This window comes from Lepisma saccharinum, chromosome 10 (assembly GCF_977018435.1).
Source record: "Lepisma saccharinum chromosome 10, izLepSacc3.1, whole genome shotgun sequence".
In the NCBI taxonomy this organism is placed as follows: Eukaryota; Metazoa; Arthropoda; class Insecta; order Zygentoma; family Lepismatidae; genus Lepisma; species Lepisma saccharinum.
Genome location: NC_139238.1, coordinates 40491008 through 40510610, shown reverse-complemented (window position 1 = coordinate 40510610; position 19603 = coordinate 40491008). Strand labels below are relative to the sequence as shown.

The following is a 19603-nucleotide window of genomic DNA, read 5'->3' as shown; positions in this document are numbered from 1 at the left end:
GTCGCTGTTTTCCTATACAGGAATTAGTCTCACCTTCTCTGCGACAGCCTTTGTATGTCACTTGTTGCCTATCGCTATAGTCTGAAAGCTCCCTAAGGAAGTGATGTCACATGATACTAAATGGAAGCATCTATTTATACAATATATAAAACAAGTATCTTGATCCATTGGCTCAAGGAATCTCACTCTGATAGACATCATGCAATATACTATGCTACAGTAATGTGCGTAAAATTTACCAATCAGAATAAAACTAGCAACGTTCTGTAAATTGCTCATTAATCTCCTTAATTAATTCCTGTGTGTTCATTGTGTTTGTCCCAACATCCATTTCCAGGGTGGCTGAAGGGCCTCATCCACATATGAGTCTGACTCACAAGTCTGGCCCGGCTCGTTGCTGACTCTCTATTGTCATCACATCATCTTGGTTCAAAATGAATGGTCTTGCTTGTTGGCACAAGTAACTTACATCTTAATCAACCATCCATTCTAAAGACGTTTTAGTAGCATTCAGGACTCTAATAAAGTTCAGCAAATCTAAATGTGTGAATCTTTCTCGTTCCAGGAACCAATTCTTAATCCATATTTTGCTGTTTTTCTTCTTTGTTCTTGTGAAAATATCACATTTGTCTAAAACGACTGCTCGAACTTGTTTCAATGAACTCATTCTGGATAATAAATGCATGAGTTTGGGTTTGGAAGTCTGCTATATGTGTGTGTGGAGAAATATGTCCTAAGTCCTGCTTGAGATGCAAGCTCACCAAGCTAAACTCATACATGAATGAGGCCCTTAAAACTGGAATGAAATAACAACAATTTGATAACAAAACATATGAGTACATACCGGATTTTAAAGGGAATTTTTATTTTATTTTTCAACACGGATTATCATGGAGGAATAAATAACAACAGTGTTGATAATTATCTTCCACCAACAAGATTACATGGTTTTGATTTTTCTTTTCAGCCCACATTCCCCTTTTCCCCTTTATTAAAAACATTTTCCTTTCTGGTCCCTTTATTGACTAGTTTTTCAGCCTACATTCTCCTTTTTAAAAAAAACATCTTCCTTGGTCACTTTATTGACAAGATATCAAATATTTTGTACGACTGTATTTTCCCTAAACAAAACATTCAACAACTGTCTATTTGGTGCAGCTTAGACGAAAGAAAGAACAAGCACCTTCTACTATACCTTCCCTCCATGAGTGTAGGGAGTACATTGCAGCGATTGTTGCAACAATGAGATCTGGGCTTAAGCAGTAACAAATGTATTGTAAGCAGCACACCTGTTGAGTTGAAAGTGTACTTATCTGCTAGATTTGGACTTTTATTGTGAAGTTTTTTAGAACAGTTTTAACTTTACTGTGTGGCAGTGATGACAGTATTGAGTGTCAGTGAAATGGTGAAGCCAGGTACAAGTGGAATGCGGCAAGCTGTTTCACGGAAGATTTCATCGAAACAGATGGTAAGATTATTCGCTGTACTTTACTTTCAAAAAAGGAAATTAAAAAGGACTATAGTTTATTCTTGCACTCCACTTTGGAAACAATTTTTTTTGTCCTCTTTAGAGTAAAAATTTTCCCCTTTAAAATCCCATCTCTACATATGAAAGGAACACTCACAAAGATCATCCATGCCCTGACTTGAACTCACACCTGCGAACTTCCATCGTGGGATTATGTTCATCAAATTTATGTGCACCTACACAAATACATTTACAGGTTAATCATATCCTTGTACTTACAAGAGCAACATGCATGGAGTCAACATCAGCATCACTATAAACTGCGACTGTCCTAATCCCCAGCTTCTTGGCTGTTCTCATAACTCGGCATGCTATTTCTCCTCTATTGGCTATAAGGACTTTGTCGATATGCTTTTGCACAGTGGAGCAATGATGAGGACAACATTGCTGCCGGACAAAATTAAGTGGACTGGAAGATAGAGAGAGGAATTGATCAAAACCCTGGAAAAGATACTTCTGTGAAACAAACTACAGGACAAAAGGCATAAGTGTACCAGCTTCCTGTCAAAAGAGCAGGCGACAGTATGGGACTGTGTCAGCAAAAACCAACCACAATGGCGAGCTGGCTACTGCCATTGACAAAGCTTGGTGCACCTCCAGTTGAAAGGGTCATTTTATGACTGGTTCAAAACAGAATATATTTGTGATTTTTTGATTTTTCTTTTATTTCGCTCTTCTGCCATTTTTGGCTAATCGTGAAGATGAGGATGAGTAAAGATATGATGAAATTGATGAAGGGACACTCACAAAGAACTTCCATGCCCAGGCTGGGATTAAAATTAGGATAGCTAGCGGCATAGCAAGCTGTGATAACCACTCCACCATGGAGGCCAGCAGAATGTATGTATGGCATTGAACCTTTGTTAGTGGCTGTGTTTGTTGTGCTGCTAGTGTTGATAGTGCTTCTAAGAGGTTTTTGGCATGGAATAACTTTATTGTTTGATTTGCTTTATTTGACTTAGCTTTCTGCCACTTTAGCTTACAGGCTTGTCCACCCCATTTTGATACATACCGGAAATGCTTCACATTATATGTGTAAATTTTAGCATTTGACCCAGTTGAAATGTACTTTTTCATTTTCTTGCCCAAATTCTGTGTATTTACTCGCGGCCAGCATTTAATATCTCACACTGCGAGGTATGAATCTTTGGTCACCCTGTGTGTGGTCAGTGTGTGTCATTTTTCTTAAAAGTTTACGTCTTCTTTCACTTTGGTTTTGTAGTAACACATCCTAGTGTTCCTTCGGCAGTTATTAACTGCAGTGATTTTTTTAAACCGAAAGTGTGTTTTAAAAGCGATTACAGTGCTTTTCCTAGGGATTCTTGTGCACGTAGTGCCGTAGAAGTGGCAGTGTTTCCTGCATATTGTGATGCAGAGGATTTTCGTTATTTTGTGGTTAAGAAGTACTCCGATCGACGTTGTTGCAACTTTTATAGGTATACCTTGTGGCTCAGGGAGCCGTAGTTGGGCGTTTGAGGGAAAATCGCCTAGTTCTTGTTGCCGAGAGATGGCAATAGTGTTAATTTAAGTACCATGTGCATGTTGTGCTCAATTGGGCGCAATTTCTGTGTGTGCCGCCAGGACGGCCACGTATAATCGTCACTACTGTTTAGTTGAGTAGAGTACCGCTGATAAGCAGCATCTTTAAGGCATTCACAGAGGAATGCGTAATTATTTTACTTTTCCAGGCACCTAAGTTGGCCTGTTGAGCACATTTGGGTTAATTAAGTGTTATTGATGTGTGAGTCGACACATGTGTTTTATGTACAAGACAGTACATTTTTTGAGGTCGCCCAATACGAGAGCGGCGGTTCGAATCCCGTGCCATTCTTTTATGGCCATTTTGTCGCTTAATTGGATTAAGCAGAGTTTCTTTTCTTGGTTCAGATGATCATGCATGATTTGCTGTTGTTGCATAGTATTTTGGTCCCTGTACTCAGTTTTGGTACAGTGTTATCATATTCACCACGTGTGTTTTTAGGCTTCCTTAGCGGAATTTGGCCTACGAGGCGGTTTTGTGCCATGGTACCAGTTGTACCTGTTGATTCATCATGTGTTAATCCGCCACTGATTTTGTGTTACGATATCTGATCTGATTTCGTTGGTCATTCTTCGAACACTTTTCAATCACATGCTGGATATTTCCCTCTCTTTTGGGCAAGTATCTTATATTATGTAATTCTTGTACACTCTTTCTAACACTGGTTTATTACGGCCGACACGATTACTGATATGGTTTTTATGGTTTTTCAACCCTTTTTATGACTAGCATCCCATACTAGGGACTTGCTGCCCACAGCTGACGGTGTCGTCTCCATCTATCTTAGGTAAAAGGGATTTTTCTATATTCCTAAGTCTTGCATGTCGTTGCAGTTCGAATGAGAAAGTTTTGATTCCAAGCTTCATGTTAAATGGCATAACTGGATTAAATAGGTAATTTGATGTGTCAATACGCATCCGTTTCTTGCAGCCTACGTAGTAGATGTTCTCCTTTCCGAATTTCAAGCTCCTATCTTGAAATCCTTAAGTGTTGAAACTTGTTCATTTTTGGCTGAATAGCCCTGTATATGAGTCAGAGGAGCGCTAAGTTAGCTAATTTTCCAACCCGGATCCATCCGTTCCTCAACTCCCAGCAGCGGCCGAGCTAATCTTATCTGCTTCCGGCAAGAGCCGTGAAGACTTTCCAGATTCAGCGCTTTCATACATGACACGCAAATACATACATTATGTCTCCTTTTTACACCTTACATTTAATACTTACACTACACATGGTATCTCCGAACTTGGGTTCCATTTATTATATATATACACAATTGTACGCTTGTATTATTCCTTTTGGGTCAAGGTCCATAGTCATCTTCCATATATCTGTCTGCAATTGACTCCCTTGAGAGATATGTACACCCTAGGGAATTGATGTTCCTTTTTGTACGTGAGCCCCCCCCTATTCTTTTTTGGGTTCTTTACACATGCGTTGAGTTCCTTGCTACTATGAAGTACTTTCACTTGTTTATGTGAATTACTGAGTCTTCCTCTCTCCCATACATACTCAACATGAGAGATCGTTCTCCATGTGTTGTTGTCCTTATACTGTATTAAGCCTATTCGGTTACTTTACAAGACGCTGTTTACTGTTTTGATTTCCCTTTTATTAATTTCTTTACTTGATTGACGTTACTGTACGGTGTGACAATATCCATTTCCACTTTTAACGAGCATGTACTTTTGGAACGCTGGTCGTTCAATTAGGATGTTCGAGTCACACTTGTATTTTCCTTCTGGTGTATACTTTGTGTGCGAGCCGCACTGAACCACGGCACAGGTATAGCAGCGGTAATGGACGCAAACATTTGACATGGGCCCTGTCAGACACAGAACATCGTATAGTTGCATTCGTCTTTCTCGCCATTTTTTTCCCGTGGTTTGGCTCGATCTTTCACTTTTGACGGTACCTGAGTGCCAGTATTTTTATACGCTCGTATCGACCTCTACTTTTCTTGAAGTTACATACTGATCTTTTAGGTGCAATGTGGACTCCTTCCTTCACCTTGTATTTCACGGTTCGTTTACCTCGTAACGCCGCTCTAGCGTTATGTTTTGTTCTCGTTATTTACTTTCATTGTATGATGATCCTTGCACCTGGATCCGCCCTTTTGTGCCAGTCCTGGCTGTTGGCTTAGAGCCACAGATTTTTCGATTGGGATTAGATTTTTTTAATTACCTGTCATGGGAATGTATGTACGGACGCTATTCAAAGTGAACTCTTGTTCTTCATTATATGCGTCCAGGTCTCCTGGATTGTTCAAGCCCTGACTTTTGCACCCTTCAGGACGAACGGCTCTGGCTATCATCTGTTGTACATCTCTGTGGATCTTGATTTTTTATTGCTGCATACGCCATACCCCTCTACTGAACGTTCAATTGCGATTTTCGAATTGCTGACGCACCTTTGGATTTTTTACGGACTGTTCTACATGGCTGTGTTTTTGCCCTTTCATGGATTGTGGTCTATTTATTACCTTGCCCCAATCCAGTTCGTTTTATTTTCCCTTACTTTGGCTTTCCCCCTATATCCTGCTTGCAATTGGGGGCAATTGCAACCTTGGGTCGGGGAGAGTAAAGGGAAGATTAGGAGGTAAACAGGAAGTAGCCATTCTCGGATGTCTAGTGACGTAGTAACCGCTAGTAACCGATTGTGACGTCATATCAGGAACATGACGTTTTATCAAAGCTTGACTGCAAGCAACCTAGTTCTTCCTTCTTGCATCTGGGTCAATGTGTTTTTTTTTTATCTAGTCAGTATTTTAAAGGCCACGTTAACACTTTACTGATTATTGTGTGTTAAGTACTTGAGTACTTTTATTACTAATAGAATAATGGAAATACTAGTTATGTTAATTAACGTTCATTCACTGAATTAAGTTATCAAGATACAGGGAGGTTATTGCAGCATGCCACCGCTTCAGCATCGGCCGCTTGCCGGCCCAGTCATGCAACAGGTGCCGGCAAATTGCGTAACAGATAGCCCGTAACAGAAACCGCTTGTTTTGTAATGTTTCCACTTTTCACAATTACAGTTACAATTACAATTGAAATAAGCACGTACCTTGTCGCACGGATGCAGGAAAAGGTGTCCTCCCAAATACAAATATTTCCGGCACCTTATTTCTGACATCTAATCTTAGATTAGACATCGCTACTTTATCCTCAGTTGACAGAAAGGGAAGACAGCATCCCGGCGCATAAAGCAAACCGAAAGCGTAAAATGATATTTAAAAGTAATAATAATGATGATCACTAACCTCCTGTGTTATAAGAGATGTTGAAAATGACTTCCTTCAACAGCAATACAACACGTTTCTTAGGTTCAAGAGATCCTGTCTATCGTAATCCCTGACCACTTTTCTGCAAGAATTCGTTTTCACGTAATTATCGTACATAAAAACTCTATGTTCAAGACTATATTTGTTTAACGACATAAGTAATGAATGAATAACAATTAACACACAATAAAGCACTAGCACACCAACTCAATAACACAGTATAAACAAAACGCGTACTGATAAACGCGAACAGAAGTGAACATGAATGAGCGTAGACTCACTGTCTGGTAGCCGACAGTGTTGCTAACCATTTTTCGGCAATGTCCCTACAGACGTAGTCAAAATGTCCCTACAACTGACCAAATGTCCCTACGCCAAGTAAAGTGACTAAAAAAAAAACACCTCATGAGCATGCAAACAGAAGATAAAATATACACATTTACTTACCAAATCTTTCTGCTCTGTGCTTCCACAATTAATGAAGGAGCGAATTTACAATACAGGACCTCTCCCCGATTTTTTGTAATATTTCGCATACTCACTAATTGAGGCCTCCTAATCACGAATTTGAAGTTAAAATTTGGGGGGTCACGTGTAGAAATTGCAAAATAAGTGACATTGAGTGGTCCGCGATCGGCACGATTGCTTATTATTTACCGGAAGATTTTGTGTTTCCAATACTTAAAAAACGAAATATACATTCCTGATATTACTACGACCCCAAATTTTAACTATGTTTGCCTATCCTAACCTAACCTAACCGTACCTGAATGGTTCGTGGGGCTATCCGTCAATGGTTTGTTGGGCTACCCGTGCATGTTTTTTTCGAGCCCAAATTTTAACTATGTTTGCCTAACCTAACTTAACCTAAACTTACCGAGAATGGTCAGTGGGGCTATTCCTGAATGGTTTTGCGGTAATTGTGATTACGAACCGATAAAAAATATTATTTTCGTAGCACTTTAACGGCAAACGTTCATCATCGAAGGCCATTTTCGTATCCTGCAATTTTATGATTGATGTACTGTTGCCAAATTTACCTGTAATCAAATCAGTTCTTCTACATCGTGATTGTCGCTGTCACATGTAAGCACGTTCTTTGGGCAATATACTGAAATCCATAAGTTTATTAATTAGCCCACAGCCATCCTCCTGCACACTCCACCTAACAATCTGTACAACATTAACAACTTTTTTACTGTTCTCTTCCGCCATTCTTACACGATCCATGCTCTCCAAGTATGAAATCAACAGTGTGGCAACGCTGTAGACAGCGCAACTAATTTTAATTTGTTCATATCAACAAATATGGCTACCATACTTGTATACGGAGAATCATTGCGAGAATTGAAAAGCTTATTTTACAACTTCTACACGTTAATGAACATTTTTTCCCCCTCACCCCAACATGTTAACTTGAGATAAATCATCACGAATAATTATTTCGTGAGTATAAGACGTAGCATAGAAATTACAGAAGGGTCCGGTATTGTAAATTCTTGCCTTAATGAATAATAGGGGTGTGCTGGACAGAATTTTTTGGGTCGGGACGGGATCGGGACGGTAATTTTTTTAAATCCCGACATTCGGGACTGAAAAATTTGCAATTTCCCGACCAAGTCGGAAAATTTTCTGGACGGGAAATGTTCGAAATTTCCCGAAGCACTGGAAATCTCGAATTTTACAAGTCATTTTCACTTTAAGTGATTGTTTTTGCATTTCTAGAATAAAAACTTACAACTTTCGATAAGTTCCAGAAACTTACAAGGCAGAAAACGTCGAGAATTAACGACTTTTTAAAGTAAAGAATCCAGCACACCCCTAATGAATAACGTTGAGTCGTTTACTGTTGATTATGTTATTTGAAGTCATACATGCTGCTGCTGTGAAGAGATAGATGTTGGTTGGTGATGCTGTATTTCCTGCATTCTTTAACAATTTTGGTCCCATTTTATTTCCCTTTTTTGTTTTTGTATCACTTAACATTGAAAATATTCTTTCCGTTTCCGCGTTAGAATGCGGCAATGTTAGCACTATTTTCGCGAGAGTGGAAATGTTTTCAAAAAGGAACTTGCCTTGAAAGTTTTTGGTAACCGATAACATGTTCCAAAATTCTGATGGAGATCTGTTAGTTAGTTCTTTTTTCTCCTCCTCGCTAAAGTATCCAGATAAACTAATTCATAAAATGTAATTTACCAAGATTGAAAAAAGTACCTACGTTTTCCCTCATTTGGCAAAATCTGTCCCTACGTTCCTACGCGGGCGAAATTTAGTGAAAAGTCCCTATGCGTAGGGACATGTCCCTACGGTTGGCATCACTGCCGACACGTGCAGTATGAAGCGCCATCTCGCGGCTGACAACTCACCCAACCCCCGATAAGCTGCAGGCGCTGTCGCGACAACTGAGAATAAAGTAGCGATGACTAATCTAAGATTAGACGTCAGAAATAAGGTGCCAGAAATATTTGTATTTGGGAGGACACCTTTTCCTGCATCCGTGCGACAAGGTACGTGCTTATTTCAATTGTAATTGTAACTGTAATTGTGAAAAGTGGAAACATTACAAAACAAGCGGTTTCTGTTACGGGCTATCTGTTACGCAATTTGCCGGCACCTGTTGCATGACTGGGCCGGCAAGCGGCCGATGCTGAAGCGGTGGCATGCTGCAATAACCTCCCTGTATAACTAACTAACTAACTAACTAACTCCCTAGTCTTCTTAAACCCGAAGGTTCATGGCTGCAGCAACGCAGGCCTTCCATCTTTCCCTATCTTGAGCAAGTTCTATATACTCTTTTCTATCCCTACCGATTTCCCTTAGGTCCATCTCAACGTTGTCCCTCCATCTTCGTCTTGGCCTTCCTACAGGTCTCTTACCATCAGGTTTCCCAACAAGAATCCTGTAAATTCCTCTTTCCTCTCCCATTCGTGCCACATGGCCTGCCCACCTAAGTCTTCTTGATTTAATTATTCTAATAATATCTGGACATGAATACAAATTATGTAGTTCTAAATTATGTTATCAAGATATTAATTATTTAATTAATGAGAGTGATAGAATAAAATATAGTCGCTAAAAAAGTAGTACTTACTTGATGCAGATAGTTTCTTCATCACCTTTTGGACTTAGTATAGTCCTGTTGCTTTTACAAAGGTCTCAATTGGAGACAGTTTGCTAAAGAAGCATTCAACTTAGGAACCTACCTCAACTTATTATTTAGAAGTTAAATAAAGAAAAAGACTTTAGATTTAGACCAAGTGATTTGATGAATTGTTACTAGCAGAGTAACAAAGCAAGTCAATAACTGTAATGTTAAGTGGAAATTCAACCATAAACCTGTTCATATGGTGATGCCTAGTCCAGTGAAAACGCCAAATTCAAAAAATTTGAAGCCTTGTTGGAACACCCAGCATATATAGTCTGTGATTTTGAATCAAACCTCAAACCCCTTGCATTATGCAGCCCAGATCCTGATGAATCTTCAATTACATCATACCAGTTACATGAGCCTTCTAGTTTTTATTATGTTGTTGTACAGGATGGTGTTGTTAGTGAAGAATATTTATACATGGGACCAGATGCCATCAAAGAATTTGCACATAGAATAGAAAATAAATGCCATGACATAGCATCTAATGTCTTATTAAAATCAAAACCTATGTTGCCTTTAACAGAGGATCAGATTGAAGATTTCAACAATGCAGAAAAATGCCCGGTATGTGATTCTGAATTTTCAGATACAAATATCAAGGTGCGTCACCATTCTCATACAGATGGTAAATTCTTAATGGCCCTGTGTAATAGCTGTAATATTAAGATCCAGAGACCAAAATTTGTCCCTATATTTTGCCATGGTGCATCTAATTATGATTTCCATCATCTGATCAGGTACGAGGGGTTTGACAAGCAGAATTTAAATATTTTAGCAGAAAATGATGAGAAATATATTGCTATTAGCAAGATAATTAAAGTTAATGGCGTTCCTATTCACTTAAGATTTCTTGATTCCTACAGAATTCTGTCCGCTAGCCTGGCTACACTGGCCACTCAATTATCTGATGATCAATTCAAAATCACATGTGCTATGTTTCCAAATCAGGACCTGAAATTAATTAGGCGGAAGGGTGTATATCCATATGACTATGTTACAGATTTTTCTAAATTTGATGAGTGTTCTCTGCCACCACAACAAGAGTTTTACAGCAAAATCAGAGCATCTGGAATTACTGATGATGATTATCACCATGCCCAGTTGATGTGGAACAATTTAAAATGCCAGACATTTGGTGATTATCACAAGGCATATTTAAAACTTGATGTGACCCTCTTAGCTGATATACTTCAGGCATTCAGAAAATCTTCCATGCAAAATTATAAGCTGGATCCAATGTATTTCTACAGTGCTCCAGGCCTAGCATGGTCTGCAATGTTTTTAAACACTAAAATGCAATTGGATCTGATCCAAGATCAAGATATGTATCTGTCTATGGAGCAATGTATAAGAGGAGGCATGGTGCAATGTTCTCAGAGATATGCCAGAGCAAATAACAAGTATATTCCCAATTATGATCCAGCACTGCCATCAAATTATATACTGTATGTAGATGCCAACAGCCTGTATGGTTATGCTATGATGGATAAGCTGCCATATGCAGGGCTTGAGTGGGTTGAAGATTTCAATATTGAAGATCTTCAAGACTTTGATGACAGTAACTATGGCCTGTTCTTAGAGGTTGATCTGACAATTCCTGATGATTTACACAACAAATTTTCTGATCTGCTCCCAATTCCTGAGGTTGAGTGTTCACCTGGCTCTAAACAGAAGAAGCTAATGATGACTCTAGAGCCAAAACAGGGTTATGTCATATATTACAAAAACCTCCAGTTCCTAATGAATCATGGTGTTGAAGTGACCAAAGTTGGCAAAGTTTTGAGCTTCAGGCACTCAAGATGGTTGAAGCCATATATTGATACAAACACAGAGCTTCGAACATCTGCAATGAGCCAATTTGATAAGACCTTGTTTAAATTGATGGTAAATTCAGTGTATGGCAAAACCATAGAAAATGTCAGAAAACATAGTGATGTTAAATTAATTACTGACCCCAGCCGGAGCAAAAAATTGATTGCAAAGCCTAATTTCAATTATAGAAGAATTTATGATGAGAATATGGCACTTTTCAACATGAAAAAAACAAAGATTAAGTTTGATAAGCCTATTTATGTAGGGGCTGTGATATTGGAATTGGCCAAATTAAACATGTTAAAATTGTATTATGATGTGTTGAAGCCTTTTTATAAGGATCGTGTAAAACTGATGTACATGGACACAGATAGCTTTATTCTTGATATTCAGACAGAAGATGTTTATCAAGATATGTCACAGCCTGCATTGCTTGAATATTTTGATACCAGTGAACATGCAAAGATTCAACCCCACAACAAAAAGGTGCCTGGCAAGTTAAAAGATGAGACACTTGGTGATGTTATTGTGGCATTTGTTGGGTTAAGGGCCAAGATGTACAGTTTTGAAACATGTAGTGGTGTTGTTGCCAAAAAGGCCAAGGGCATTGGCAGAGTAACTGTTGACAAAGAGCTCCAATTTGAAGATTACAAAAATTGTCTCAAATCACAGAGTTTAATGAGAACATCAGAATGCAGAATTCAGAGTAAAGATCACTTGTTGACTAGCAATATTGTAAGAAAAGTAGCTCTACACCCACATGATGATAAGAGATGCATTTTATCATGTGGCATACTCTACCATGGGGTCATTGTGATTTGAAAAGTGGCAAACAATGCCCAATTACAGAGCATGATTTGAAATAAATAAACATGCCTATGAACTTATTTGGGTTCAAAAAACAGGCTATTATGGACCTGCCAACACCAGCACCCTCTTCTGATATACAATCTATAATATCTGAACTAAGTGCTTTGTTAATTATTCATCTGAACAGCATACTTACAGATGTTGATGATAAAACAGGTAAAACATTGTACATATTTAACAATAATTTAAATCATTACCAATTACCTGTAGGTGGTCAATTACAATTTATTACAACTCCCGAGGGTAATGTCAAGGTTTCAATAGGGAGAAATATTTATAGAATTAAGCACTCAAACATGGTTTCTGGCACTGTATATACTGTTTCTGCTGGTGACTGCTTATATATTGAGGTCCCGGGATCCTATGACAAGCTTATATATTTTTTTATAGAATTACGAATTAGATATTTTATAATAAATAACCACTAAAACAAAAATGCCTAATGATATATTTGGCCATACAAGACATGAAGATCACAGTGATGAGATTCTGATGCTTGATGTCAGAGTCAAGAAATTAAGAAGTGATTTACAAGCTTTACAAACCACACTCAATGCCAGTCTTCAACTAGAAATTACAAATTTACAAACACAATGCATGGACCCTCTTCTTAAAATTGACTCAGAACTCAAAGTGCTGCTTCAAAAATATACTGATTTGGCAACATTAGATAATTTTCAAAGTTTAGAGGAAGCTGTAGCAGCTCTTCAAGCCAAATTCAAGACTCAGGCTACCAACTCTGAGCAATTGAAACAACAATTAGAAGAACAGATTAATAATGTCCAGACACAGCTCCAAACAATTGTCAAAAGCATAAAATTACAAGAAGATCTAGTGATTTCCACTCTAAAAGAACAGATTTAATCACTACAGATACCTAATCTGGACCCTCTGAACAATGCCATAGCCGAGGTTAAAGAAAAAATTGAGACACTTGAAAATTTTATGAACAACTTGCCATCTTCTGATGCTCTGAGTGCTATAACTCGTAGTGTTGCCAACATCAAGCTGCAACTTGAAACATATGAAGATTTTGGAAAAATTCAGAGTACCATAAGCCATCTTGAGGGTACAATAGCAACAGTACAAAGTGATCTGACAAATGTACAAGAAACTCTAGAATCTCGCCTGCCTGATATTGTAGATACCCTTGTCAGTGTCCAGCAACAGATCACAAAACTTGAAAACCTCAACACTGAATCTGAGCTATCTCATTTTCATCACTTGATCGATGATATCCAAACAAAACTTGAAATTTTACAACAATCAACACCTACTCAGGCAGACATAGCCCTGCTTCAAGATGCTATGCGAAGTGTGGCTGATGCTTCTGAATTAAATGATGTGAAATTGGCACTTGAATCTTTGCAAAATACTGTATCAAATCTGCCTACATCACAGGAACTTAAAAATATTAAGAGAGCTGTGAATCGCATATTGAAATCAGAAGATATCAAGAATATCCAGACAGAGATCAAACAACTTACTCAGACAGTGGCCACTCTACCAACTAATCAACATATTAATGAACTTTATGCTTTGTTTGAGGATATCAGAAGACAAGTCCATGATCTTACTGCTCAAAATTCAAAATTAGCAGTTGTTGAAAATTTACAGCAAATTGTAGCTAATATCAAGCAACAGCTACGGACCATGGAATCCAACCAAGCAAATGCTCTGTCTGTTTTTGCCACCCAGCTTCAAGAAATTGTGCAACAATACAAAAAACTTGCTGTAGACATAAAAATCAAGCCAGGCCACGATGATGTTGTTAGGACTATCAATGAGCACCTTGAATCTGTAACAAGTAGATTGCTTACAGCAGAAAAAGAAATAACTGGCCTAATCGAGAATCCTAAACATACAGTAATTCTTGAATTGTACAGTATCCCCAACAAAGAATATGATTCACCATTTACACCAGGCGGCAAAATATATATGCTGTCCCCTGCTCAATTTTATTACCAGTTTTTTGTTGGAGGCACACTGAGACCAATCAAGATCAAATATTGGCTACAACCACAGGCACACCACTACCCTACCTTATCAATAACAAATGCTGACAACAAAGCAAAAGTCACCAGTGTAGAGTTAGAGGATTTTACAGATCCCAATACATTAGAAACATCTTATGCTGAAGATGATGGTTCTCTGGAATTTAATATACAAATAGGAGACAAATTATATTTAGAAAATCCTGTAGTATCAGCTGCTGAACACCCTATAGTTGCAATATTCTTGTTTACATACTATGTCTAGACAAATTATTGTTGATGAATTACACAGACAAGCCAGACATAATTATAAGAGACTGCCAGTAGTCACAAAAGGCATAGATGATTTATGGCAGTGTGACTTGGTTGAGATGGCAAGTGGACAGCTGAAAAACTTAGACAAGATCAACAAGGGCTACAAGTATCTACTCACTGTCATAGACACATTTTCAAAATATGCCTGGGCTGTGCCACTCAAATCCAAGACTGGAGCATGTGTTACAGAAGCCTTCAGGACAATCATCAATCAGAGTGGAAGATCACCGCGCTATCTACAAACAGATAATGGCAAAAAATTCTATAATTTGGTGTTCCAACAATTTATTAAAAGCCAGTCAATACAATATTACTCGAGTTACAGTGATCTCAAGGCCTCTATTGTAGAAAGATTCAACAAAACCCTAAAAAATCATATGTATAAACAATTTACCCTTCAAGGTAATTATAAATGGCTCAGTATCCTACCAGAACTTTTAGATAGATATAACAACTCGGTCCATTCCACAATCAACATGAAGCCCTCTGAGGTAACTTCATCTGATGAGCAAAAATTGATCAGTACTGTTTATTATCCTAGATACCAGCCAACAACAAGAAAAGCCAAATACAAGGTAGGTGATCAAGTAAGAATCAGCAAATATAAGCACTTATTCAAAAGAGGCTTTACCAGAAACTGGAGCACTGAATTATTTACAGTGGTTCAAGTTAAACCTGGGACCCGATACACATATATAATAAAAGACCACCGAGGAGAAATTCTCAAAGGCAGGTTCTATGAAGAAGAACTCAGCAAAACTAAACAGCCTGACACATATCTCATAGAAAAAATCATCCGCAAAAAAGGCAATAAAATACTGGTGAAATGGCTAGGTCTCCCAGAACACAGCTGGATCGAGGCAGACAAAGTGATACTATGAACACCTGGGATGTTATAAAGAGACTACCAGATCCTGAACAGCAGATTAAGAGAAATGGCAAGCTGTTGCCTGATAATATTAGATGTCTTATTGTTGGGCCATTAGCTTGTGGTAAAATTACACTAATGATTGATAATTTTTTATTGGCACCCAACTGGTTAGATTGGAAAAACAGGCACTTGTATGTCTTCTCTAAGAGCTTGGAACAATTAAAATATCAGCAGCTGATGAAGCTATATGATGGACTGGATATAGCCACTTTTGAATCAGATGTTAAGCCACTCCATGAATGTCTTGATAACTCTGTTGTTGTATTTGATGACATTATACTGGATAATCAAAACAAGGTTAGAAATTTTTTTACACAGGGCCGACACAAAAACATAGATTGCTTCTACCTGGCACAGACTTTTTCAAAAATTCCAAAACAGCTGATCCGAGACAACAGCAATTTTATATGTGTGTTTCATCAAGATCATACCAACCTCAAACACATACATGATGAATATGTAGGTGGGGACTTGAGCTACAATGATTTTCCTAAGTTTTGCAGTAGGTGCTGGAACCAGGACAGCTATGGGTTTGTCACAATTGATATGACAAGGAAACCCAATCGTGGTAAATATACAAATAAAATCAACAATTTTCTAGACATTGAAACATATATAAATAACCATGAAAAGGCCAATCATTGATGATCTTAAATTAAGAGATTATCTTGTAAAAAGATTTAAGGGATGGAAATCAGAGAACCGAGGAATCTATGAACAACACAAGCAAACAGAATAGCCTATTATTGATGCTATTAGTGAATTAGGTAAAAATATCAAAACTGTTACAGAGCAAAATCAAAATTTGATCACAGAGCTTGTACCTGTAGCTGCTAGGAACATATTAGATTATCCAATCACCCCACTTTCTAGTATTCATACACCTAGTCCTGTTCCTCCTCGAAGAATTGAAGCTAGTCAGGATCCTATTGAATTGGGTCTTCTTGCTCAAAAATATTTAAGCACACCTAAAGACAACAAAGATGAGGTTTTTGGCTTATATGCTGACATAGAGCGTGATGGTAGCATCATACATAGAATTGGCAATTTTAGAGTAACATTTATGGGAGATGATCTAATTGTATATTCAGAATCTCATCTTGGAGAAAGAGGTGGTTTTGTTAAGTATCCTGGAACACCTGGATTGTGGGAACTGATGACTCGGAAAAGACCTGGCAGCTATACAGATCAAGATTATGAGCACTACAAAGAAATATTAATAAAATCAGATGCTCTATACCAGAACAATGATCCCACACAAAAAAGAGTCAAGTCTAGCAGTGGAGCAAAATACAACAACTTAATCAAGCCCATATGGTCACAGATCAAGACAGGTAGTGGAATCAAACATTACAACACCCTGCCTAAATAATTTGTGTGGGTTGATGATGTCAGGAAACTTGTAGATAGGTTGCTGGTTATAGCTGGGGAGGAAAATGCTGGCAACCATAATTTTTACAATGAAAAGGTTGGAATTATGGACATGATAAGCACCAAATTGTCTAATTTTATAGTGAATGACACTAAGGGGATTTGATATCTTATAAAAATTATTAATACTCTACCACCTAAATTTTGGAATATCTCTGAGGGTCGGGGGCTGGTTAATGACATCATAAACAAGCTGCCATTTGAACTACACATACCAGGCTATCAGTATTGTGGTCCCGGTACAAAACTAGATCATAGGCTAAACAGAGGTGACCCTGGTGTTAATCCCCTAGATGCTGCTTGTAGAGACCATGACATAGCATACAACACACATTCTGATCTTGATAGGCGACATGTTGCAGACAAGAAATTAGAAGAGGCTGCATTTGGTAGATTTGTAAGCAAAGATGCTTCTTTAAGTGAAAGAATAGCAGCATTGGGGACCACCATAGCTATGAACACCAAACAAAAACTGGGGTGGGGGTTGTGATAAATTAAATAAATTTAAGCCACTTAATTAAGCTATGTAAACCCAGAATATGTATATAATAAACCTAGGATGAAGGCCAAGGGTGTTATGTATCAGATACCTTATGCAGGTCTTAAATCTCTTAAAACTATTGATAGTCTTCTAACCAAAAAGCAGCGCAAGAAAAAAAATTCTTGTCTTGCCAAGGGCCATGGTATGAAATTATTACTTAGTACCCCTCAATTAAAAAAATTACAGCAATCTAGAAAAAAATCACATGTGGGTGGATTTATATTTACTATCCCGGCCATCTTAGCAGCACTTGGTGCTGTTGGGAGCTTGGCTGGGGGATCAGCTGCTATAGCAAAAACAGTAATAGATGCCAAGAAGAATAAGGCAAAATTAGATGAATTGAAGCGCCATAATCTGGCCATGGAAAAACAAGGCAAAGGTCTTAAGAGAGCCATGAATAAGTTTAAAAAAACAAGAGCCGCTTACAAACCAAGATATTGAAGCTTTAATCAAGCCACTGGGCATCAAAAATTTTAGAGGTGTGTACATGTCTGATTCTTTACCAGAACAACCACTCAACAAAGAGTGTGGCATAGTTAATTTGGATAAGTACAAAAATCAGGGCACTCACTGGATCTGTTATCTTAAATATTTAAAAGATGAGGCATTTGTGTTTGATTCATTTGGAGGTGTTCCACCTGAAAATTTAGTAAAATATCTAAAATCAACTAATCTTTATTACAATAATGCCCGTGTTCAAAATTTCAAAGATGTTAATTGTGGACATCTGTGTTTATCTCTTCTTAGATATCTGTCTCAAATAAATAAACCATCAATTGAAGATTTTCAAAAGGCCCTGTGGTATCTGAAACATCATGGGAGTATTCCATCTCACCAGCCAAAATTCAATATTGAAACTTAGATTACATGATGATATAGTGTATCCCAGAACAATAGCTCTCAGAGCATTTTATGGCATGTACTTGATCCCTAATATTACACACCACAACAACAAGATTGTAGTTGGTGACCAAAACATTGTCATCACTCCAGGGCAGTATAATCTGTCTACTTTAAATGCTCAGTTACCTAGAGGTATAGTGTTAACTCAAAATTCTGTCACTCACAGAGTAGAAATTGTGTCTGCTACAGAAACAGTGGATCTGGGTACTATAGGAGAGCTGTTAGGCTTTGAGAACAACACAAAACTTGAACCAGCCATCAAACACACTGCTATTAATATACCTAAATTCTTAGCTATAGAAACTCTAAATATTCACTGTAATGTGGCCGAGGGTATGATCACCAAATCAAATGGCATAGGCACTCACAAACAAACTGGCATCATTGCAACATTCAAACCTAAGTCTGAATTTATGGAGCCAATCATCTACACTCCATCACCAACATTATATTTTCCTGTGTGACATAATAGAATAGATTACATTGAGTTGATGGTCACTAATGAAAAAGAAGAATTAGTTGATTTTGCTGGAGCCACAACAACTGCTATCATAGAGATTAATATTTAAATAAAAATACATTTAAAAAAAATGGAAAATATTGAGAGTTATGAGCTACAATCATTCCCCCCAAACAGGAGGACCTTTGCAAATTTAAATCAACCCAACACAGAGATTGAGGTTGATCTTGATGTAGGAGATGGCTTTATACACCCCCACAAAGCAGATCTATACATCAAATTTGATGTTGTAAAGCTCGTTGGTACAGATTATCCTGCTAACTCAAATATAAGATTGGTAGACAATTTTGTGCCACATCTGTTCTCTGAAATTGAGATCAGAAAACATGGTGTTGTTATAAACAGAGTAGATTACCCTGGCATTACCTCTACAGCTTTGGCCACACTAAAATTATCCAAAACCGAGGCTTCTTACTACAAAATAGGTGGATTTGAAGCTGGTGATAAAATTATATCTAAAAGCCACATAGTGCTGTTCCCCATGCGCCTGTTGCCAGAATTCTTCTCAGATTACAAAGATATTATGTGGAAAGGTGGTTTAAGAATTACATTTAGAAGAGCTGCCAATGATAATAATGCTTTGATGAGGTACAGTACATTAAATTCTACTGGGGAAGCTCTGCCTAATACCCTACCTGATGAGGGCAAGTGCCTTATTCAGACTATGGAGATAAGAATTCCAGTAGTTGAATATGAAGCTAGTTATGCTCTTAAATACAAAGCAGATATCCTAAAAAATCCAAAGGTGCCTTTACAATTTTATACATATCAATCTGTGCAGAAG

General features: G+C 37.8%; 1 protein-coding gene across 1 annotated transcript in view; it reads right to left on the bottom strand.

Annotated features, from left to right (window-relative positions):
• Mccc1 (Methylcrotonoyl-CoA carboxylase 1) overlaps window positions 1-19603 on the bottom strand; it is a 55689-nt gene that overhangs the window by 33536 nt on the left and 2550 nt on the right. The window contains exon 2 of the mRNA XM_083129751.1: window positions 1748-1937. Within this exon, the coding sequence (XP_082985877.1) occupies window positions 1748-1937 (190 nt within the window). The remainder of the gene's footprint in view (window positions 1-1747; window positions 1938-19603) is intronic.